Raw genomic sequence first — 25029 nt, 5'->3', positions numbered from 1 at the left:
AATTATCCCATTTCACATTTTGAAGAAGGTTACTAAGAAACTTTCACGAGGCAATCAAAAAAGAAAGTAAGACAGGTCACAGTAAAATGAAAATGTTCAAGTATGGCAATGCTCAATGTACTATTTTTCACATCATAAAATAAAGTGTGATCAATTCACTGTAGAATCAAGTTAAGTAAGAATAGAACACTAAATGTTGATTTGAGATAACAAAGCCTATCTCCCATTCATTTTCCTATATTCCACAGTTCATGTGGCCTCTCAAAATGCTAGTTTAGCCCCTTCAAAAAAGACTATTTTAGGTCTCTTAGCCCTAAAGAGAATTCTTATAATAGCTGTCCCAGAAAAAGGACATCCCCCTCCCTCCTTTTTTGAAACATTTTTATATTCTTGCTGATTGTCTGATAGATACATCTTGGAGATGGGGAATAGAACTCAACCTGGAAACCAGAAAACCTAGATTCAAGTGGTGACTTTGAGATGTGTGACTGAGAGCAGATAATTTCGGATCTGCTGGAAATTCCCTGTGCAACACATGGAATAACTTATGTTGCCTCTGTCACAGGGATGCTCAGGAGTCCTCTGAAAACCTAAAAGACCTATACAAATTGTCTATTATGATACATAACAGCCCTAAGCCTTAGGGTTAATGTGAAGAATGATATTGTCTGATCAAATGACAGTGCTTGAAGGAACCTTAGAAATCAAATTTTTTATCATCTCATTTTGCAGAGAACTGAGGTTAGAAAATTATATGCTGAAAAGGAAAAAGTAAGATTTTTTTTTTCTACCAAAGAACTAGCTAGTAGAAAGTATTCATAAGGAATCTGATACTCACTAAGAAATAGAAGGGTAGATCAATGTAGTCGACTAGATTAGCAGTAAATGACCTCAGTAAACTAGTGTTTGATAAACCCAAAGATCCCAGCTTTAGGGATAAGAACTCACTAATTGACAAAAACTGCTGGGAAAATTGGAAAACAGTATGGGAAAAATTAGGTTTAGATCAATATTTCACATCCTATACCAAGATAAGGTCAAGCATAAAGAGTGATATTTTATGTAAACTAGGGGACCACAGAATAGTTTACCTGTCAGATTGATGGAGAGGGAAAAATTTGTGACCAAACAAGAGATAGAGAAAACATTACAAGATGTAAAACAAATAATTTTGATTATATTATATTTAAAAGATTTTGCATAAACAAAACCAATGCAACCAAAATTAGAAGGGAAACAAAATGGGGACAAGAATTTTAAAACAAATTTCTGATAAAGGTCTCATTTCTCAAATATACAAAAAACTAAGTCGTCATTCTCCAAATGATAAACAAAGGATATTAATAAGCAATTTTCAGATGAAGAAATCAAAGCTATCAATAAACATAAAAATGTTCTAAATCACTCTTGATTAGAGAAATGCAAATTTAAAACAACTCTGAGGTACCATTTCACCTCAGATTGGCCAATATACAGTTTTTAAAAAAAAAGGCAAAATACAATATACAGTAAAGAATAATGATAAATGCATTCTTGGAGTTGTGAACTATTCCACCCATGCTGGAGGGCAATTTGGAATAATGCCCAAAGGGCTATAATAAAAGAATGCATATCTTTTGATCCAATAATACCACTACTAAGTCTATATTCCAAAGACATAAAAAATTGAGAAAGGACCTGTTAGTACAAAAATATTTATAGCTGCTTTCTTTATGATGGCAAAGAATTGGAGACTAAAGGAATATCCCTGAACAGTAGACTGACTGAACAAATTGTGATATATGATGGAATACTTTTATGCTATAAGGAATGATGAACAGGATGATTTCAGAAAGAGCGGAAAGATCTATGTGAATTGATGCAGAGTAAGATAAGCAGAACCAGAACACCATTATACACAGTAACTACAATATTGTGGAACAATCAAATGTGGCAGACTTTGCTAATAATGGCAGTATGTAGGATTTAAATGAATGTCCAATAATTCAAGTATTATATTTTTAAAAGTTTATTATCTAACAAAACAGAATTTCGTGTGACTAAGTTTTCCTACCTGCTCAAAAAACCTGCTCCACCAAAGCCGCAACAGGGAGACAAGAGCATGAGAGACAGAACTCCACAGAATTTATATCCTATCCATGTCAGCACATGACAGGAAGAGAGTGGGCTGCTGGGAATCATAGTTTTTGGGTTTTTTTTAGGGTAACAGATTCGAATTATACAAGTACAATGATCCAAGACAATTCTGAGGAACTTATGAAAAAGAATTCTATCCACCTCCAGAGATAGAACTACTGCAGTAAGAATGCAGATGAAAGCACATGATTTATCATTTATTTGGGTATATGTTTTGGAGTTCTGGCATTATAAAAGTATTCACTTACAAAAGTGAAGAATATGGAAATATTTTTTGTGTGATAATCCATGTATAACATAGTTTGAATTGCTTATCAGCTCCAGGAGGGAGAAGAGAAGAACAAAGGGAGACAATATGGACCATAAAACTTCGGAAAACATGTGGAAATTTGTTATTAAAATAAAAAAATAAAGGTTTTTTTAAAGTATTCATAAGGGAGAAGCTATTTAATTAGGTGCTTTAATAAGAAAACAGATATCCTAAGAGTTGTATCCTATACTTTGTTCAAAGTACTGCAGAATTTGAAAAGATCTTTAACAAGTGGGTCTAGTCTCATTTTCAAGTAGATGAAATTTAAGCAACCCACTAATCAATCCAGTTTCATCTGAGTCAATACTTACATTTCTGAATAATAACATTTATTGTTACATGTAGTCTTATGGGTCAATATAATAAAATAAATATTTATTAACCACTTTCTTCGTAGTGGGTACTATGCTAAGCACTAGGGATATCAATTTTTTAAAAGATATTCTCTTATCTAAAGGGAGGAATATATATCTATGGAAATATTAAGTATATTGAAGAAAAGCTGAAATATATAAATATTTAAAGAAAGCTGAAAGCTCTACCTCCTCTGCTCCCCCATATAGGATATCATCTTAAGGATGATGAAGCAGTCAAACCAAGAAGAGGAGCTGGAGGCAAATGAAGAGATGGCAGTGATTTTGAGCCCTACATAAAAAGAGGCTTTGGGAGGAGTTTTTTGGTCCACCCCTCAACCCTCCAATCTGAAGGACAAAAACAATTAGGAGTATAGATGAGATTTAAGTACCAAAGCTGAAATAATCTCTATGACAATGAGTTAAGTTTCCTGGTGATGGACTTAAACCAAGCAGAGCAGCTGGGGGAAAATGAATAGACTCACAAGTAACAAGGAAATCTCCTAACTCTCTCTTCCCTAGAAATGTAGCTAGGCAATTTATGGTAAGGGTGCTAAGACAGAAGTAGCCAAAATGTGAAAGATAAAGCTAAAATTGCCTTTCAATCCTCTTTCAGTAAGAAATCAGATTTGTTCAATAAGGTTCTTTTGAAGCTAAGATTTAAAAGTAAAATAAGAGATTTAGTTTTGGATAAAATCACTGACCTCATTGTTGAATCCAACAAACATTAAGTGCCTACTATGCACAAAGCACTCTGCTAAAGCTCCAGGTAAAATACAAGGTTTAGATTAGATTTGATCTTTTCCTTCCTTATGGATTTTACAGATTAAGTCTTCGTCACTACTATGTCTTCAATTTGGGCAATTCAGAATCTGATTCAGTTTTCTTCTCCACAAATAATTTAGACAAAGTCTAATGGACCATTTCTTTACACAAGCTGTGAACTAGCTTTTGGAGGAAAGGGAAAAAACAAGACTAGGAGACGTTCATGACCTGCACACAATCAATATGTGTTGGAACTAAAATTCAACCCAGAGTTTTACTCCAAAACCATATTTTCCCCCCATTATACCATGAGCTCATAAAGCTATTAATTTCTTCCTCAAGAAAAATTAAGAATGTGTTCATAAAATTCTATGTTTACTTTAAGAAGGTATAAAAATAAATTAAATACATCACTCACTTTGTCGAAGCAGCCAACCACTCTTCACGAATGCCATCCTTTCACCTTGGAGAGGGGGAAAAAAAACAGAATTAAAAATTTTGCCATGTAAAGCATGAGAATAACCAAACATACCTTTAGTTTACCAAAATCACAAAATGAAAGGGTCAGACTGAAAAAAAATCTGATTATCAATTTAATTAGCAAGTGTTTATTATTTAGTATTCCTATATGCTCACACTGTGTTCCCTCCTTTCAAACTTGCCCTTGTTGGTCATAACTCAATAGTAGTATTTATTTAAGATCAAGTCTAACTATACTGGACCTCAGAAGAGAGTAGGTCTAGATACATAGATCTGGGAGTCATGTACATAAAAGTGATCATTAAATCTAAGCAAGCTCATAAAGTAACCAAATAAATAGAACATGAAGTTCTAATGTATTTCTATCACCATTAGTCACTCATTTTTAGACTTTACCAACTAACTGGTGGCAGAAAGTCCAAACAAAATATTCTTGAACCAACAACATACTCTGTAGTCATTTTTCCCCTTTCCTTAATGTCTTGGGGTTTTTTTTTTCCTTTTTAAAAATGCAACTCATCTACCTTGCTCAGTTACTGATCTAATTTATATTCACAACTATGACACAAAGGTAGTAAGCAACCCATTTTTCCAGAAAATACCAAAGCACACAGCTTAAAAAGTCTGTATAGTAATTTAAGCATAAAGGTGAGAATGGATCTGGAAAGGATATCTGGTTCCCTAATCTCCAATCCAGCTGTTCACCCATTAGACACACCTGTTTTTGAAAGCTTTCTTATTCTCAAGGTCCCAGATACCTGACACCCAAATATGTGTACACTTACAATAACCAATTAAAGTCATATCTTATAAGCAAGTGCTTGGGCTCTAGCTGACAAAAGCAATCACTTCAGAACAAAAACTGCCACTCTATTCCTAGTGGTAATATTTTAACAAGTGATTGGAAAGATGCCAGCTTCATTCTCTATCAGTACCATGTAAATACTTAAATGTTTTTAAACTGACAGGAATGTAAACTCTGTGTGGCATTGGGAAAATTAAAGTTGTACTCTCTGTGCCTTGTGGCTTAGCCCCTAAAGGTTTTTAAATCAAATTTAACCAGCAGTTTTGTTGATGGTGTACATCCTAACAAATGACTTTCTGTTTAACCATAGGTTGGTTTTCCTGCAATTGAAATGTTTTTGCCACATAAAGATTAGAAAACTTTTATCAGGTACCCCTAAAGTTGGGTAATATCAGAAGCATCAATGCTATATCCATACTATAGTACACAATAAAATGACAGATAACTTAGTATTTTCCAGGAGTTAGAAAATCAATACCCTATTCATAGTGAACTCCAAAGAGAAATTTGTAAATATAAATTTCTCTTTTCACATGCCTCAGGTAGTTAATAGGGAACAGACTAATTGTCTCAAGTTTCCCTTTTAGAACTATTAAAAAGTTACTTCTACTTCATTCCTCTTTACCCTCCTACTGGTGAAAGAAGATAAAGAAAAGAGAGGGGAGGATAGATTCCTTTTGCACCAGCTTCTGCAGATGCTACAATATGCTTTTTGCCAGCTCGTTTTCCAAAGATCCTTTTCTCCTGTTGTTTAGAATTGTGATTTTGTTAATCTCTACAATTTCAGTTTTCTAATGGTAACACTACTACACCCCTTTTAAATGTTATTTAACCAGCAACTACTGTAATAGCTATACCTCACAAAACTAAAAAGAAAGCAGAAAAATAAACTGTCAGTAGAGCAATGTATCTAATTGCTACTCAGGCTCCAAAGTACAGTATGATCAAATGTGGAATTATGAAAAATGACTTCTTTTGCTTGAGGCTACTACAAACTTAATAGCATGATGCAGAAGACGCTCAAGAATAATGAGGGACTGACAAATACCACTGGAAGATGTCCTTAAAATAGGCTCCCTCAAGACCAGAAGGCGTACCTTCTACATAAAATCTCAGAAAAGAAATATTTTTTCTGCCTCAGAGCCCAAAGGAAAATTGTTTCTGCAGATTTTCAACACCATATTTAATAATAACACTCTGCTATCCACTGTATTTTTTCAATTTCAAATTCCCCAAATCAGCTCTAAAATTCTAAGCACTGCATTAAAAAATAAAGAGTAAAAATCTACATAACACAAATTGCATATGAAAGTGTGCCTATCCTCCTGAGTTAGAAGGCCTTTTCTAGGCTAAAAATCTCATTTTTGAAAATAGCTTTTTTTTTCTCCTTTGCTTTATATCCAATTTTCTCTACAAAGAGTTATAGAATGCTATTTTGAAACTTGCATGTTATCTTGCAAACTCTGGTTTATTATGATAAAAAGTAAAAACAGTCATCTCAAGTGAAACTGATTCCACAGAAACACGTTAAAGACCCTGAATTGTATATTTGCTTTGTAAAGCAAATAAACATGACACAACATTAAAAGAAAAATATAAAAAGACAGAATTCTCTAACTCATATTTTGCAACTATCTGCTCCAGCAAAGAGAATGATCTTCAATATGAAGTATAGAGCGCACAATACATACAGATAATTAAAGTCAAAGTTTAGTAAGAAACAAAATTAATGAATTATAAGTGTTAATGAGGTCTTATTAATTCATCTTGGTTCCATGTACTGCCAAAATGAAAAAAAAAAATCCTTTCCCTTCTTAGTTCCTTCATTTTCCTTTCTACAGACCCATGAATGAGGTTGTAACTTACGAATCAGCCACCCACTCTTGTCTGGCTTGGACATTAAAATCTAGGCTTTTATTCAACATGTTAATTTTTGCAAGGCTATTGTTAGGTGTATCTCTCAACCTTATTAAATCTGTTTCCCAAACCCCTTAGTTTCAGATTCCCAATAGCCCCTGAAAGAGAAAAATGTAAAAACTTATATTTGGAAGGTTTTGTAATTGTGGAGATGGCTAGAGATTTAATTTATGGAGGGCAATTTGGAGAGGAGAAAGACTTCAGCAGAGGAAGAAAAAAATGGCCCCAGGAAAAAAAAAGGATTCAAAGGGGAAAGAATAAAAAGGAAGTTGGAAGGACATGGGTAAAAGAAGTTAGGTCTGGCTGACAAGATGCTAATAAGGCAAGATGATACTAATTAGATGAAAGTTCTCTCAAGAGTTGTCCAGAGAAACTATTAGCAAAAACAATGAGGATCTGAGGATAATACTTCCAGAAGCCACGGACAGTAAGGAAATATTTGCAGTGGCCTATACAGAATGAAAAATGTTAGTCTTTCTGTCTTAGCCAAGTTAATTGTTAATTGTTACAACGAAAGTACATACTGACATTCTCCTCCTAAAAAAAAAAAGTAGATTCAAAGAATGTCTTTCCACAATCCAAGTTATTAATTAGAATAGTGCTCCTTTCAGAAATAAATGAAAGGTAAGCAAAGAATTGCTCAAAAACAAGGATTAACTAATAAAACCTCATTAACAATTATAATTAATTAACTTTTTTCCTTACCAGCCTTCAGTTTTAATACTTTTCAGGTTGAAGATCATTGGTTCTTGCCAAAACAGAGAACTGACTCCTCTAAAAAGGAAGCAATAACTTATTGTCCAATAAAGATGTAGATGTTAAGGTAGTATCAGGTCAACTAGAAAGGATCAAAAGCAGAAAAACCAAGTATTGAGTGATGGTGGTTAATGCTAAAGGATACTGAGGCAGCTACTTGTTAAACTGATAATAGAGAGGGTTCTACCTTTCCAAGGCATGAATCTAGGACCTAACAACCAGAGTCTCATAAAATTTTTTCAAGCCAGATTAACTACTACCAACTTCTGATGATTCTCATGTACGCAAATTATATTATAAGATATTCAGAAAGCACTGAAAGCTTAGGAAAGCTTGGGAAAGAAATAAGACTTAAGAAGCACAGATGGTATTTTCATCATTTCTGCCAAGAGAAGGCAAGGTAGAGTTGAGAAATGAACAGCAAGCTAATGATGCTGTTAAATGAAAACTAGATTTGGCTTTTTAGATTATAGTTTAAAATAAGGGAATGACAAGTTCCTGCCCAGCACATACAAAGGACTGGTAAGAATATATCTGTCCAGTCTGGCAAATCTAATCAAAAGGGCTTTAAATTGAAAAGAGAAGGAATGAAAACTGTCGACACAGATATAGTAGCTATTAGATAAAAAAGCTATCAGTTCTTCCCCATTCTATCCTTCTCCCCCCACCCTCTCTCTCAAATCTAGACAACAAAACCCCCAAAAAAGAGACAGCAATAAAACCTGTGGGCTTTGAAATCAATATCCAAATGCCCAAAGTATAGAAATCACAGTGATTTGATCAGATGGGATGAGAATCAGACCAGAATGTGATCCTGGACAGATATATTTTATTCAAGCAGAACAAAATAAAAAGGATAATGAAGTATAGTGCAATACAGTGAAAAAATATCCTAAACTACTGGAGAAACAAAAATAATGCTGTCATTGAAGCAATCAATAGACCACTTAGATAAATGCACCTGGTAGCTTGGGACCATGATCTATGTTGGACCACAGTATCCTAGACTATATTCTTAGAGGCTATATTCTAAATGCTTAATCATTTTTTATTCTCTACTCTGGATCTTCGCCAAGTTTCCAGAGTATTCTAATAACACTCTGAACAAACCTGAGCATAGATTACTCTTAGATGTTATAATATTCTTATTTTCCTTTTTTTTTCTCCCCACCTACATCACCTTTCAAAAATGACACAGTTACAGTTCTTTACTAATAATGCTGACATGAGTTATTTCCAGCCTGAGAGATGCAGCACATAAACACAGAGTCAGATTTGGAATCCAAAAGGCTTGTGTTCACTGTGTTCAAATAATCACTAGCTAATTGTAGGGCCTGAAGCAAGTCACATAATTTCTTTGAACCTAAGTTTCTTGATACATAAAGGGGAAAATAGAATCTTTCTCATACATGACTGTCATGAGAATCAAGCATATTCAAACATATAAATACAATAGGAGCTATTATGAATCTCTGAAAGGAATTATTAGGCAATCTTATTTTCTCCAATGCAATCCTAAATGAAACATGTTACTGGCCTAACTCTATCAGCTCTTATTTGCTCACACTCAACAACATATAAAACATGGACAAATAAGAGCTGAATCAAGTATCACAATCTCCAGTACTGTTTGTATGGACCTGGTTGACTGTGTGGAAACATGGAACACTAAAAGCCCATCCTTCTACCTGAAATTCATTTCCTATCAGTACCCACATAATCCCAGTCTGTTTGTTTGAAATTTTATCCTGGTGTCACCTACTACTGGTCTGCTCTGAGGAGGCGGCAAGGTGGGCACCTTTAATGGCCTCTACTTTCTGCTTGTTCCTTTTTTTCAGTTCTAAATTCAGTACGCTTTCCATAGAGGTTGACAGTTCACATGTCTTGTCTTATCTCACCTTGGTTCTTTGTTCATTATAAAACCCAACAATTTACCCTCCTTATAAGCCTAACTAGACCTTGTGAAATTGAGATTAACTCCACTGTACTTAACTTCTTTAGAATTTTAGCCACCAGGAACGTATATATCCCACTTAAGGATTAAGTGGGGAGAGGAAGGTTTTCCCTTTGGAACTTGACTGTGGAGGAGTTCTGAGGCTTGAGATCTCAGACGGCTTCCCTTTGGACTGTCATTGTGGTGAGTGAAAAGGCTGACTCCCTTTCCTTAGCTTTCTAGAGTGGCTTGCTGGGGCCTCTGAATTCCTGCCTCGTTCAGCGCTCTCTCTCCCTCTCTCTCTCTCTCTCTCTCTCCCTCTCTCTCTCTCTGCCTCCCTCTCTCTCTCTCTCTCTGTCTGCCTCCCTCTCTCTCTCTCTCTCTCTCTCTGTCTGTCTGCCTCCCTCTCTCTCTGTCTCTGTCTCTCTCTCTCTCTGTCTGCCTCCCTCCCTCCCTCCCTCTCTCTCTCTCTCTCTCTCTCTCTCTCTCTCATTTCCTTAATTTCTTCTCTCTACTTGTAAATAAACTATCATAAAAGCTACTCTGTCAAGTAATTCCTTAGGATTTAGTAATTAAATCCCTGGCAACCAACTCTCAAATATTCAGTACAGCCATAATTTTTACCTCTTACAACCACTAGTCCTAGGTTCTACTCTCAGCTTTGCAGATACTCAGGATTTGGATAATCTCAGGATAATCTTATGCTATTTTTATTTTTTCCTTAGCTTCTTTTTTATAAACTGCTGGGAGCCATCAGACCATGACGCCTTGACAGAGTCACGCGTGGTACCTGGGGAGACCACAGAGTGGTCCTTAGCGAGATGTGATTGCCCACCCAACCCCCTTTACATGACCTCTTTCATCAATGCCCCTTACCTATGAATTGACATAATTATTATTCCCCCTAGTCTCAAAAGAAATAATGCAAGAGCAAAAAATTTGGGTACAGTTGTACCCTAATTCCCCAAAATATCACTAAAAGACCAGACCCTTAAACCCAATCCCAAAAAGACTATCATGGGTTAACTTTTACTCAGGTGCATAATTCCCAGCAAAACCACAGCTACAGGCCAAGCCCAAGAACTTCCCCACTCACAGAAGCCTATTCTCATGAAGTCAGCACACAAATCAATCAAAAAGGCCCAAGCGATGAGTACAAGTACATCAAGTTTCAGTATGCCTCAGTGACTCAGGAACTCCCCAGTAAAGAACCTGAGAAATGACCAGTCTAAATTTGAATTGTGTTCCCAGACCCCTCAGCCTCGATGATATGATTGCTGAATTGTCTTCTAAGGACTGCTGATTAATTATTCCATTTTATTAAAAACAATAATTTTCCTTGATTATAAGCTCAAAACTTCTCACAGGGTAATGAGAAAATTAAGCCACCTGTGACGAATCACAATACAAAAATAAAGAATGTTAATCAAGTGATTTGTTAAAAGTTAATATATCACTTTTCCAATTATCTCTCTTTGATTTTGTGTATCTGCATGCCAAGAAAATGGGTATAAAAATAAAGATCAGTCATTGGTATAGTGGAGCAGCTGTCAGATGCAAAGCAATCCCTCGGCTGTAATGATTAAGCTGTCTTCTGTTTGTTATTTTTGTTGACTGATCCTTTGCCACCAGTCGAGATACTCTGGAGTCATGGGCAAGGGTGGACTTTGCCCATGGCAATAAACTTACTAATAACTATTTTTTTACAGCATTCTACACTTTTACTGGGAAATTAAAATATCCATAGCATATTGAGACCACTTGGATACACATACATTTTAACTGTCAAAATGCAAGAAAAAAACAACAACAAAGAGGAATGTAAACTGTCTATATAATTACTTTGGGTCAAATCTAAATGTTAATGGTGACCTAAGAGCATATTCTTGGGCAAGCTGAACATTAAAAACTAGTTGAAATCTAGTTTGTAGGATTTAGAGTTGGAAAATAAGACTTTATTTTATGCAAAAGGAAAGTGAAACTCTGAGGTTACTTGCCCAACTTCACACAAAAAGCATTAAGAGGGTAAGAAATCTGAACTGGAGTTATATGATTTATAATCCATCTATACTGCAATTGACTTTTTAAATCTGACTGATAAGAGTCATTTGACTGACAGAGAAAATTCAGGCAAAGTCTAACTGTAAGTAACCAAAAGAATCTGCAGTAAGTTTTTTTTTTAATTATATTTCCTCCCCTAAATACAACTCTCTTTCACTTGAACATATAACCACCCTCTTCTAGGGTGGTAATGGTGAAACTATGACACAAAGAGACCTCTCTGTGGGCACCGGTGATGCTGCCAAAGAGACTCTAGCAGAGCTGTTCTCTTCCCCATCTCTAAGGCACCTCTCAGTAGCCCCATGGAAGCACTAACTCCCTCCCCTAAGCAAAGAGCTGGGGCCACTCCCTTCCCTTTTTCACTCCCCCAGGGTGGGGGGGGGGGGGCGGGGGGCAAAGCAACAGCATATTCTGTGGGGCAAGGTGGGGCAGGGCCTGTCTCCTGATCACTGTACTAGGGTATAAAATAAAGCACACTTAACAGATCTAGGAAGAACAATTTCATTTTGAGGCAGCACTAGAGTTAGTCAAGTTAGTATGAACTTAAAAGAATATGATCTAAAAATCAGAATACCTCTCCCTACGCCACACCCCATACTCTTACTCTCCCTCAATCCACACTGTCACCTCCCCTACCCCAACCTATCCAAGGCCTAAAACATCCAAAGCTGAGCCACCAAACTATCCGAAAACAAACTACACATTTGTCAGTTTGCATCTGTAGTTATATTTTATTCCATACAATCCTGTAAATTACTCATTTGGAAGTTTTTCCTATAGCAAGTCTAAATTTACTTCTTTGATGCTCTTTGTACTGTTTCCCACTGTTTGGCATAAAAGCTTTATTAAAATAGTTAAGACATACAAATATGAATAATATGGAAATAGGTTTTGAGTAATAAGATATGTATAAATCAGTGGAATTGCTTGTCCGCTCTAGGAGAGGGGAAGGAAAAGGGGAGGAAGAGAACATGAATCAGTAACCATGAAAAAATATTCTAAAAAAAAAGTTTTAATTAAAAAATAATAAAATAAAATATTTAAGATATTACACAATTTCTTATATTTACTTTTATTCTTTCTTCTAATTTTGTATTAATTTTTATCTATGTTCTGATAAGTTGTTAGTTTAACTGTATTTTTAGAGAGCTGATTTAAGAAATGACTTAAGTAACAAATTATTTCCTGATTGTGAAATATAATCCATTTCTTTTTTCTATAATGTTATTTAGGATTCACCATGTCTAGCACCTCCATTTTTTCTCAAATAAAATATTCATGACATTCCATGTAACATTACAAACCTTAGGCCTCTCTCCTGAACACTATTTTTAAATATTGTGTAATTGGAAATCTTGTGCCTTTAAACGACATTTCCCAGGAGTCCACTGACTTCCTGTCATTATGTGCTGACTTAGAAGATAAATTGGAGGGAGTTCCATGTCTAGGCCTCTTTCCTTCCTGGGTCAGGGCATTGGTGGAGCAAGCTATTTGAGCAGGTAAATTAGAGTCCGTGGTTTTATTTTGTTACTTCTAGTGATTATTAATAAAGCTTATAAAATATAATATTTGAAGTTATTGTATATCAATTTTAATTTTTACAATATCTTTACCTATTCTCTCTTATCTTTGAACTGATATTCCCAAATATCAGCATATATTAATTGAAAGTTCATCAACTTTAAAAGTTCTTAATAGAATTTCTCTTCCTCCTCATCCTCTGCTACTGATGCTGGAATATAAGCTGCAATTTTAATGGTGGACTTTTTAAAAACATTCATCAAGAGCAAAGCAAATATAAGATGACTAAGTGCACCATCATCTTATGTTTCTCATGGCCTCTGGAAACAATAAAACCTACTCTACCAGCTCCTTTATTTGCCTCTCTAAGGAGGGGCAATACGTCATTCTTCCATTTAGCTAAAATTTCTTTTTGACTTCTGGTATTTTTTTAATAGAAAGATTGATATAATTCTGTTCTCATTTGGAGTACCAACCATTGTTAATATTTCTAGATTATGTGATTCTATTACCTTCTGACCTTTTGTCTACTACTTTGCCTCAATCACTGCAAACGCTAGAGGATCACAAAAAACTGAGTCATTTTTTTTCTTTGTTTCATGGGTTACTGTGCCTCAAAATTTTCTGACCAACTCGTCAGCCTCCTGGTGATAAGTCATTCTATTCTTAGCTAGACTGCATTAGAGAGCTGCCAGACAGCCAGATCTTCCTTTGATGCCCTTCTAGCTGTGGTAGAACTTGTCAGAGCTTACATACTAATGGAATAGGCTTTAAAAACCCAGCATCACCTCCCCATCTCAATGAAGCATAGGAGCAGGACTCTGGATATAATAGTCTCTGTGAAATGCTAATAAAGCCTACAAAATAAAACTTTAAAAAAAAAACAGAACACTTCATATCTCAGCATCTCAAAGAATAGTTTTTACTATAGCATACAAATAGTCTTTGGGGGCAACAAGGTGAACAGGTCTTGGAGTCAAAAAAACCCGAGTTCAAATCGGGTCTCAGACATACACTTACTAGCTTTGTGACTCAGGGCAAGTTACTTAACCCTGGTTGCTTCAGTTTCTTCACCTGTAAAATGAGGTGAAGGAAAAAGCAAACAACTCCAGTATTTCTGCCAAGAAAACCACATAGGGGGGACTCCATGCATTTCAAACTATCAGATCTCTCTATGGTAACTTCTGCAAAATGAATACTCTGAGCAGAATAGAAAGGAAGAAGGCTGAGAAAGTAGAACCAGTTTTGTTTTGTTTTTTGACAAAGTGGATTATGGTAATATTATCTTGCCTTTTTCACCAACTAAAACAGACAGCAACATATTCGACTAGGTCATTATTTCTAACAGTTGACTCCCCTGCTGCTCTCAGTAGTTATACCATACAACCAACTGACATTTTATGAAACAATTATTCTTAAATTACTTTAGACAATCATCAGGGCACCAAAAATAAAAAAAAACTATAGGAAAGAAAGGGAAAGGAATCAAATGTTACCTACAGGATGACAAGCTTAATGAGTAGCAGACTACAGCTTTCAAAAGATAATTTTCATCCTAAGAGGCAATAAGACCACTAGACCAAGAGAGATCTCACAAGGAGAGAAGGAAACGTAGAAAGTCCATGAAAATTATTTGTATCTTCTCTTCTAGAATGGAACAAAAATGGCAATAACAATAATAAGGAAGACAATGTCTCTATAGCACTTTCAGGTTTGTAAAGAGTTTATGTTCTCTCATTTGATCCATGTATGACTAGAAAAGCAAAATTAATGGCCTTGGAGTTTACAAGTGTTAGAAAATAGACTCACATGTGAAGATATTGCTACTACTAACCCTCTGTCATTTCTATAATCATAACATTACTCTTAACTAGTTCCACCATGACCAACCCACCAGGATAATCCATAATAGACAAATGAAGCAAAACTTTGGCATAATTTGCACTATGTTCTAAGGAAGTGACTGGAAGGGGCAGTTAGATAGCACAGTGGATAGAACACCAGGGTTGGGGTTGAGAGTTCAAATCTGGCCTCAGTGTAGCATCCCAAGCATATTCACATCTAAGAAATATAAATGATGTATGGTTATTGTGTCTTCAGACACAAGGTTTGAACTCTGATATTTGTGGGTGGACTCTTGACCTAGCCATGCTGCCTGTGCTCAAGGCAAATTAACATTTGGTGCAGAGTCAAATTCCTTTGTCAAAGCCTTGCTATCCCCAATAAAGCCTGAGGTAAAGGCGTGATTCCTCTCTCTCTGGTTTCAGCAATCTTAAAGCTTCACTACTGTCTCTTTACTAAGGCCTCTCTTGGCCACATGCTTTCTATCTCGGAATCCTTACTTCCACGTGTCTGCAAGCTTCTCATATTTTCCTTTAATTCTTTTACCAAGGAAAGTATCATAGGGGATCAAGCCTGCCCTATCTATTACTTTGACTTGTCCGTGTCTCTCATTCTTCACCCTTATTCTCAGACTCCTCACTCCTTCTCGAGTCCCAACCCACGAAGGAAAAATCCCTTTTTATAACCGCCACTGGCAGGTTATACTCAGACACTTCCTAAATGTGTGTCTCTGGGCAAATCACTTAACCCCAACTGTCTATCCCTGGAACCTCTTCTAAGAATTGATACTCAGATAGAAGGTAAAAGTATAAAAATAAAGAACGAAAGAAAGAAAAGAAATTGATCGGTAGCTATAGATTGGTGGCACACTTGCAAGTTTATTTCAGATACACTATTATAGACCTTTTAGCTTTTAGCAAGATACATCAAGGTGATATTCCCTGAAAGTATTCATTACAAAGCCATCCTTGGGAGTCAAAGGAACTGAGTTAAAATCTTGCCTCTTGATCCAGACCAGCTGTGTGGCCACAGGCAAATTACTAAAAATCTGAATTTCAGATTTTCAACTATAAAATGCAAATAACAATAACTTTTTATTTCATATGGTCATTGTGAGGATCAAATGAATATGAAAAATACATAAAATGTTTTTAAAATCTTACAAAGCAACATTGAACTAACTCTGTATTCCTGTTATAAATTAAATCTAGTCATAGTCCATGTTGATCAGTGTGATTAGTAAATTGTAGTAACCTCTTTGCTAATGTTTCATTCACTAATATGCATCAATAATCATTGGAGATATTGGGGTCTATAATTTTATTTGTTTTCTTCCTAATTTAGGATTCTAGACTATATTTGTCTCAATATCAGTTTTGAAAAACTGATAGCTTAAGTGAAATTGATGAATATTTACAAAATATAAAAAAACTAGACAGGAAAAGAAATAGAATGTAAATAGTCCAATATCAGAAAAAGAAATTTAACAAGCCATAAAAGAGCTCCCAAATAATAATCTATCTTTAGAAAAAGAAAATGAAAAAGTTACAAAGCAATTCCCAGAGAATAAAACCTTTGTGATTCTTGTCCATGTTATCTCATAAATTCCAAGAGAAGTCCTGTAGGCCAGACATTCTTCATCTGGAGTTCATGAACTTGTTTTCTAAAAAGTTTGATTACTGTATTTTGATATAACTTGGCTGCCTAAATTTTATGCATTTAAAAGCATCATAGTGAGAAGGGGTCCATAGTGTTTACCAGACTTCCAAGAGTGGGATCCATGAGGTTAAAAAAAAAGGCTAAGAATCCTTGATCTAGGCTTTTTACATTTTCTAGGTTCAGTACTTTGAGCTACCTTTCTGTATCCATATGCCTACCTGAAGAATTTTTAGTCTTTGTATCTGTTTTGCAAAAATTTCAGATACAATGGTTTACCAAGCATAAGCAAGATAAAAAGGAAGAAAAATAATATTTTCTTAGAGAACAGTGCACACAGAGGTTAAAGGACATGGTCATGGTGACTCAATAACAAGGACAAAACTAATCTTCCTGAAGATAAGGACTCAAGTCAGTTAACAAGCACTTAAGTGCTTACTATTCACCAGGTACTGTATGTGCCTTAAAGCACAGAGGATACCAAAAAAAAAAGGGAAATGACTAGTCAGGCTCTCAAGGAACATATTTGCATAATGGAAGAGACAACATATCAAAGTACAAAAGAAAACATGAGGTAGGTGATAACAATCTGAAAGGTAAAAGCATCAGAAGCTGGGAAGACCAGCAAAGGCCTCTTCAGGTGGAAAGCAGGATTTGAGCTAATTCTGTACCTTACATAATGATGTAAAGGGAGAGTTTTAGACAAAACTGGGAAAACATCAATGAACACCAAATAACAGGAGCAGAAACAGAAGACTCGCTTATGCAATAACAAAACCATATCAAAAGCAAAAAATTCTAAAAGCATTTAAAAAACTAATCAATGGAAGGATAAACCTAGATTTCAGAGGAAATTGATAAAATATGCTACTCTACTCCTGAGAGGTGATATATTTAAGATGCAAACCAAGACATACACTTCTGGACAATGAGTAGGTTTTGTTTTGTTTTGCTGGTTATGAGTATATTTTACATGAGTTTTTATAGGTTTTTTTTTATTTTTCAGAGTATTGAAAAAGAGTAAAAAAATGCCTGCTAATTGAAAAATGAACATTTTTAAAAAGAAGGAAAATGTTATTAGCAGGGAAAAGAAGGAAAGACTGGAATGAGAAAAGACATAAGGCAGTAAGACAAGCTATAAGTGTACTATAGGAGATCTGATTAGATCTAAAGGACTGAATTAGAGTTGTGACTGAATAAAAAGAATGAAACATCCAAGAAATGTTGTAACGGTGGAAAAGTTGAGATTTATGTGGCAAAAGACTAAATATATAGAATAAGTGAATGTGAGACTAGAATAATAGGAGTGGGATGACTAGGAAGACCACAGTGTCCTCAAAAGTAACAGAGCGGTTGGTAGGGTGGGGAAGTATTAGGTGAAAAGATCCTAAGTCTGTTTTGGCAGTGTTGAGTTTAACATGTTAATAAGATATCTAGTTCAAGCTGTCTAAGAGGTTCATGAAGACGTATAATTATAATTCATCAGGGAATTTAGGGTTGAATATATTGGAACAGAAATTATCTCCAAAGAGATGGAAATTGAACCCAAAGTTACTGATGAGATCACCAAGTGAGAAAGTAAAGAGGAAAAAAGAGGGCCAAGTTCAGAGTTTGGGGGACATATATGGTTAAAGGACAAACTTGAACTGAAGAACAAGCAAAGGAGGATGAGAAACAGCAACGAATGAGGGAACAAGGAGAGTCAAATGCTGCAAAGAAGCCAAAGAGGTTCAATACTCAGAAAATACCATTTGTCTTAGAAATTAAAAGATCATTGATAACTTTGGCATGGGCAGTTTGGGTTAAATGTTAAGACTGGAAGCCAAACTCAAGAGGCTTTAAAAGTGGAGGCAAGTAGGGAATGGATGGATCAGGTGAGCTTTTGAAGACAGAGAGATGCTATCTTATATTTCTCCTCCCTCTCTTAGCTAACTTCCTAGAGATAGCTATCTACAAAAAGGGCCTGCACTTCTTTTCTTTTCTCTTATTAACTCTATCAGTCTGGCTTGGAACTTTATCATTTAGCTGAAACTGTTTTCTCTAAAGTTAGATCTTGAACTCTGCAGCCCCTAACACTTGATCACCCTCTTCTCCTTGATCTTTCTAAACCATAGGTCTGACCATGTTACTCCTCTAGTCTATACATTCCCATGGCTTCCTATTATCACCCCATTTGACTTTTAAAATGTTCATAATATGGCCTCTTCCTACCTTTCCAGTCTTTCTATGCCTTACTCTCCTCTATGAACCGTAATCCAGTCACATAACCCTCCTTGCTATTCCTCCCACACGGAACTCCACTTCCTGACTTTCCATTTTCACTGGTTCTTCCCCATGCCTAGAGTACTATTGCTCCTCATCTCTATCTCTGACTTCCTTCCAATCTCAACTAAAATCACATTTTCTGGGGAAAAAAAAAAGCCTTTCTCAGACCTCCTTAATTTTAGTACCTTTCCTCTGAGATTATCTCCAGTTTATCATATTATATATGCATGTCTCATTTGTGTGCATATAGAAGGTATAGATATGTAGATATATTCATGTGTACACAGTCATTTGCATTATCTTCCCCCATAAAACAGTCCCTTGAAAGCAGAGGCTCCTTTTTGTCTTTGTATTCCCAGCATTTATGACAATGTCTGACTTATAGTAGATACTTAAATAGTCACTGACTTGACTTGACTTATGTATATGGCTTTCTCATAGATTTTAGCCATGAAGAAGAGATATAGGGCTAAAGCTAATTATGGGATTTTTAAAGGTTGAAGAGACATAACTGTTTGTAAATCATAGGAAAGGAACCAGTGGATAGAAATTGAAAATCTCTGAAGATTAAAAAAGAATAGAATCCAGAGAAAGAATTGTGGGAGTAGAAACAGAGAAGAAAAAAAAACTTCTTGATCACATTAGTCAATGGGGATATGATTGAGGGTGTAGACTGTAAACAATCACCCTAGTGCAATATCAATAATATGGAAATAGGTCTTGATCAATGACACATGTAAAATCCAGTGGAACTGCTTCTTGGCTACAGGAATAGGGTGGGAGGAGGGGAGGGAAAGAACATGAATCATATAACCATGGAAAATTTTTCTTAATCAATTAAATAAAATTTTAATTTAATTTTTAAAAAAAGAAGAGGGGTAATAGTGGACGTAACTTGCTGAAGATGGGAGGTAGTCTGATCCAAGGGTGAATAGAGAGGAGTTTGTCTTTGCAAGAGAAGTGTGAATTTTAGATTTACTCCACCCTAGTCTTTAGAATTTTAGCAACCAGGAATGTATATACCCCACTTAAGGATTAAGTGTAGGGTGGAAGGTCTATGACCCACATGTGCTAACAAGTGACAAATCAGAAACAACTGACTGACCCCCTGGGCAGTTCAAAGCCAAGTTTAAGCCACCACTGGTACATGTAAGACACAGGAAGTGATGCAAAGAACTTCCTTTATATTATGCATTATTTCCTGTGAGGAACTTGGCTGTGGAATTAGACCCTGGAGGAGCTTAAGGATGAGACCTCAGACTGCTTCCCTTAGACTGTCATGTGGTGAGTGAAAAGGCTGACTCCCCTTTCCTTGGCTTTTCTGGAGGCACCAGCCTCTTGGAGAGGCTCATCTCTTGGGACTCCCTTTCTCTTGGCTTTCTGGAGTCACTAGCCTCTGGTGAGACCCCTCATCTTGGAGGAGGCCTCATGTCTGGAAGCCATGTTAGATTCAATCCTCTGGCCCCTCCTTGGCTGAGGCCTCTGAACTCTTGCCTGGTTCAGACCAGGCCAGAACAGCCATCTCTCTCTCTCTTTCCCTCTCTCTCTCTCTTTCCCTCTCTCTCATTCCCTTAATTTCTTCCCTCTATTGTAAATAAACCACCATAAATACCATTCTGACTTGAGTATTATCATTGGGATTTAGAATTTAAACCCCTAGCAACCAACTAAAAATATATCCAGTCCAACCATAAATTTTACTCCTTACAGTCAGGCCACCTCTTTGAAAAAGGGTGAATGAAGACATCTGATGGCATGAGACTGAGGTTTGAGGGTTCATTAAATGATCTCAATTTTTTCAGTAAAGAATGAGGTAAGGTCCCTCATAGAGAAGGTAGGGCCAAGGTTAGGCTTGAGATACAGGAAGGTTTTTAATAAACCAAAGCTATAAAAAGTAAGAGACTGGTATAATGCAGGGATTGGTTGGTTGTAACCTGTCACTCTTCCTTGTACAGACCCTCTGTCACACTGGATCAATTAAGAGAAATAGAATATTTACCTACCTTATAGGGGGCCAGGTTGAAAAATTAGATAATATAAACCTGTAGTATGACCAATCAGCAATTTCCTGGTTACCTCCAGCTCTATTGGAAATATATAAATAGTATCAAACAAGGCAAATAATGATAGTAATCCAGGGTTGGAGCAATAAGACAAGGAATCAAAGGAATCTAAGGTGAAAGATAGAGTTGATCCCTACAGGGATCAAAATAGGAATCAATGATGGTCCCAGAAAGAACAGAGAAAGGAGTAGAAGAAACAAGTCACGATGAAGAAAAAAAGCATAGTTAGGAGTTGTAAGGCATGGAGAAATATGGAATTATAGAAGATTATGATCAGATAAAGAAATTTTGGAATTCATAAACATAAAAAAACAGAAGTGGGTGATGGTAATGGGTATGTATGACCATCTTCTGTGTATAGCTGAGATGAAGTGGAAGTGTCATGGGAAATGAATAAACTACAAAGATTAGAACATTAGGGTATTTGAGGAGGTATATCAAAATGTATATTTAAATTCCCAGTAATATTGTTATAATTAAAATTATCTCAAGAAAATGATTTTTGTGTAAGAATTATCAGTTTATTGATTATATCCATTTTTTAGTTCAGTAAGCATCATAACCAATAAAGTGACATAGGTCAAAAGGCCCTCTCTCAATGAAAATACATCTCTAATTGGTCATTTTAAAAAGCTAATTAAAAGGTGGTCCATCAAACCCTCAGCCCAGCCAGGTGGATAGGTGGGTTGATGGAATATACCAGAAAAGAATCCTTACCCTTTTCATTTATTAACCAAATTCTGTTAAAAGGAAGACATTCTTTGGGATTCCTAAGGGCAAAGAAAATGCGAAAAGCACTAGATTGGATGGAATCTCTGACCCAGATCCCAGACACAGGAATACAGAGTAATTCTCCCTAATATATAGGAACTGGGGTTTTTCTACTCCAGGGCACTGATATAAGATTTAATACAGTATATGAAAAATAAATTATTATTGTACTCATACTCGTGTATGAGAGTACAATATGGGAAGGAGAGAAAGACTGGGTGAGTCACTAAATTTATTGAGGAAGAAAGGAGAGTTTCCTGGTAAATAACTATTCAGATCAGGATCAGGTTATAAATTTGGATAGTGTGAATCTCAAAGGAAAGATTGTTTAGGGTAGGTGGTCTAGGAAGGGTCTGAAGTGGTCATCAGAAGCAAGAAGTATTATGACTCTTCTATCACTGAGAAAAAGGAAGACAAAGTGTGGTACAAGAAAGGGTGGTGAGGAAAGCAAGACCCTTGGGAGAATAAGGTAAAGTATTAACTAATGCCTAGTCATAATGCATTCTATTCTGTTATCCAGAAAAACAAATAAGAATGGAAAAAAATGTCTAGTAAATACTTCTATGACCTCACAGGAGCTTGATTTGCTCATCCATAAATGAAGGGGTTCAGTCAAAAAGTCTTTAAATTGCATCTGGATCTATAATCCCCCCAAAAAGGGTTTATTTTAAGAAAAGTGAGTTTTTAAAAATGTTTCATTATCTTCCAAAAATTCTGAGGATAATAGAGAATTTAACTGTCAAATAAAGTGGATTGAAATCCTTAATTTAAAAATAAATATAAATAAATAAAAATAAAAATATTTTCTAAAAGTAAAAGATGTGATGAATACTAACTGTTCAAAAAGGTATTCGGTAATAAAAATACTTGGTTTGAGGTAAAAAATATATCATCCAATTTATTCGACTCAATAATACAATTAATAAAAGTTTAAAAAAAAACATCAAAAAGGCAAGAAAACAGTTCTGAGTTTTCAAAATTGAAGTAACCTTCAGTTTCAGATCAGGGGGAAAATAAAGAAGGGACCTGGTGCTTTTAAACATTCATCCCAGTGACCTAGAATGAAAATTACTTTGTGAAGAGTTCCTGCTCAAATTTATTAAATATAAAGCCCACTACTTAATACAGTTTTGTTTGGTTTTTGGCAATAATGCTGAAGTTTGTTGAAATTTTTCATTTTCTACAAAATTCAAATTTCTCTTTCCAATTTTCTTGGTTAAACAACTTTCAAACCAAACCCTCCTTTCTCATAGCCTCCAATTCCAGTAACAAGTGTAATTTCACCCCCAAGGTAGCTATAATTCCCTTACCACACCCCACCTCCCTTACAAGTATAACCCTTATAAACAGCAGATTAATTTATCATTCCACACAATACACTCCTCAAAACCCTCAAGGTACTTCTTATTCTCCTAGTTACATAACTAGGTACCACTCAGAAGAGAAAACATTCTCATACCGGGCTACCTCTTTGCCCAAGTCTGACCTGCAGGGGGAGTCAAACGGTCCAGAAAACTTGTACAGTCTGCACTGGGAAAAAGCCGCTTCCAGGCAGCTCAGGACGTCTCCCTCCCAGAGATGGAGATTACAAAACAGGAGGCCGGGCCCCGCTCCCAGTGACCTGGTTCACTCCGCCCTCGGCTTTCCTCGCCGATAACAAACCCGATCAGGTGACACAGATGGAAATCCCCAATCCCGGATCTTAGTCCTATCCTTCATCTACACTGAATGGAAAGAAGCCAAATGGGGGCCAGGGAAAAAAATGCTTTAAATAAAAACAATAACAAACCACTATTGGGGGAGTGGAAAAGCAGACAAAGGCTTCGGGGCGTCCAAAGCACTGGGGTTAAGGACAGGCAAAATGGGAGAGTGGGAACTGGGGAATTCCGGGATGTGGCAGCAAAAGTGACCCTCTGGGACGGGTAGCGGATTAAGTGTAGGAGGAGTTGTCTTTTTGAACGCACCCAATGCAATAATTTCTTTTGCTTGACAATATCGGGGGGACTGGGGGGATGAAGTGAATATGTATTTTAGTTAACAGCAAAAATTACAAATTCTCGCCGATTAAAAACAAAAGAGGACTTAATTATAAGGTAAAAACTGACGAAGTGGGGACAGAGGAGAATTAGGAAATGGCTTAGGGGCTGGAAAAATGAACAAATGAGACTGGAGAGGGGCGATGGAAAGTATCCACAAGATGGGGACTGGAAAGATCCAGAGAAAGCTGGGGGTAAGGGGGTGGGACGGCACAAGTCGGAGCGCGGTCAAGAAGCTGGTAGAGGAGGGTGGGGCCGTACCCCGGCAGGGTGGGGTCAGGGCTGCGACAGTAAACCGGACTAGAGCCCGCGGGGCAAGAGACCGCGGAGGGGGGGGGGCGGGGCGGGAGTGAAGAACCTGGAAGTTTCGGGAAGAGGGGAGAAAATGGGGGAAGTGAGGGACAGAGTAGGGGGAAATGAGGGACGGAGTGGGGGGAACGGAGGGGCGGGGAAGGAAAAGGTGTGCAGAAAAGGTTGGGGAGGCTGGGCAAGGGAAAGAGTGAAGAAGGTATCAGGCAACGTAGAGCGAAAGAGAAGGGTATAGGCACAACCTGCGGGTAGGTATGGAATTGGAGTCGTGGGTCGGTCAAGAAATGTGTGGGATTAGGGGAGGATAGGATTGGGAGGGAGGATGGAGGCGAAGCCTGAAGTAAATGCCAGTGGTCCCAAAGGAGAAGAACCTCGCAGCCGAACCCTATGCTACTCACATACACTCACACCACTCCAAAAGCTCACCTTCGAGGGGACTCAGGAAGCCACGAAACTCTGAATCGGGAGCCTGGTCAGCTAGACTGAAGGACAGACGAACCTACTTCAACACTTCCTTATAGGACATGGGCAGACTCAGCAGGTCAGATGCGGCCACCGAGTTACTACGTCACTCTGGCCCCCAGGGCTGGGCAAGACACGCATGCGCTGCGAAGATTTCTGGGAGTTGTGGTTTTTGGCGGAGACTTCCCCCTCCCTCCCATAAATGCTTGAATAATTAGTAAGTTGACATTTTTTAAGCCTCTACTTTGAATCAGTCACTTTGCTTAAGCGCTTTACAGATATTTCATTTGGTACTCACAAAGATGAGGAAAATAATAATATGATAATAACTAGCAGTGCTTTAAAGCTTGCAAAGCACTTTCTAAATCTCATTTGATCCTTACAATGACCCCAGAATTTAAAGGCTATTATTATCCCCATTTTACATTTGAGGAAAATAACAAAAATAAGAATGACTAGCATTTGTGCAGCGCTTTTAGACTGTGCAAAATACTTTACAATTATTATCTCATTTGATACTCAGAACTTTGGGAGGTAGGTACTTATATCCCCATGTTACAGATGAGATAACCACAACAGAGGTTAGTG

General features: G+C 36.7%; 1 protein-coding gene across 5 annotated transcripts in view; it reads right to left on the bottom strand.

Annotated features, from left to right (window-relative positions):
• PLEKHB2 (pleckstrin homology domain containing B2) overlaps positions 1 to 24575 on the bottom strand; it is a 50912-nt gene extending 26337 nt beyond the window's left edge. The window contains exons 1-2 of one of the 5 annotated variants that reach the window (XM_007493972.3): positions 24406 to 24575; positions 3983 to 4027 (exon numbers count right to left, since the gene is read on the bottom strand). In XM_007493972.3, the coding sequence (XP_007494034.1) occupies positions 3983 to 4019 (37 nt within the window). In that variant the 5' untranslated portion in view covers positions 4020 to 4027; positions 24406 to 24575. Of the gene's footprint in view, positions 1 to 3982; positions 4028 to 7471; positions 7802 to 20803; positions 21231 to 23120; positions 23910 to 23931; positions 23953 to 24405 lie in introns of those variants that run through there. The other 4 variants (XM_056793695.1, XM_001366058.4, XM_056793693.1 and 1 more) reach the window with 4 other exon arrangements.
• Between the last annotated feature and the right edge of the window lie 454 nt (positions 24576 to 25029).

Source organism: Monodelphis domestica, chromosome 4 (genome assembly GCF_027887165.1).
Source record: "Monodelphis domestica isolate mMonDom1 chromosome 4, mMonDom1.pri, whole genome shotgun sequence".
Taxonomy (NCBI): Eukaryota; Metazoa; Chordata; class Mammalia; order Didelphimorphia; family Didelphidae; genus Monodelphis; species Monodelphis domestica.
This window is presented reverse-complemented; position numbering and strand designations above follow the sequence as displayed.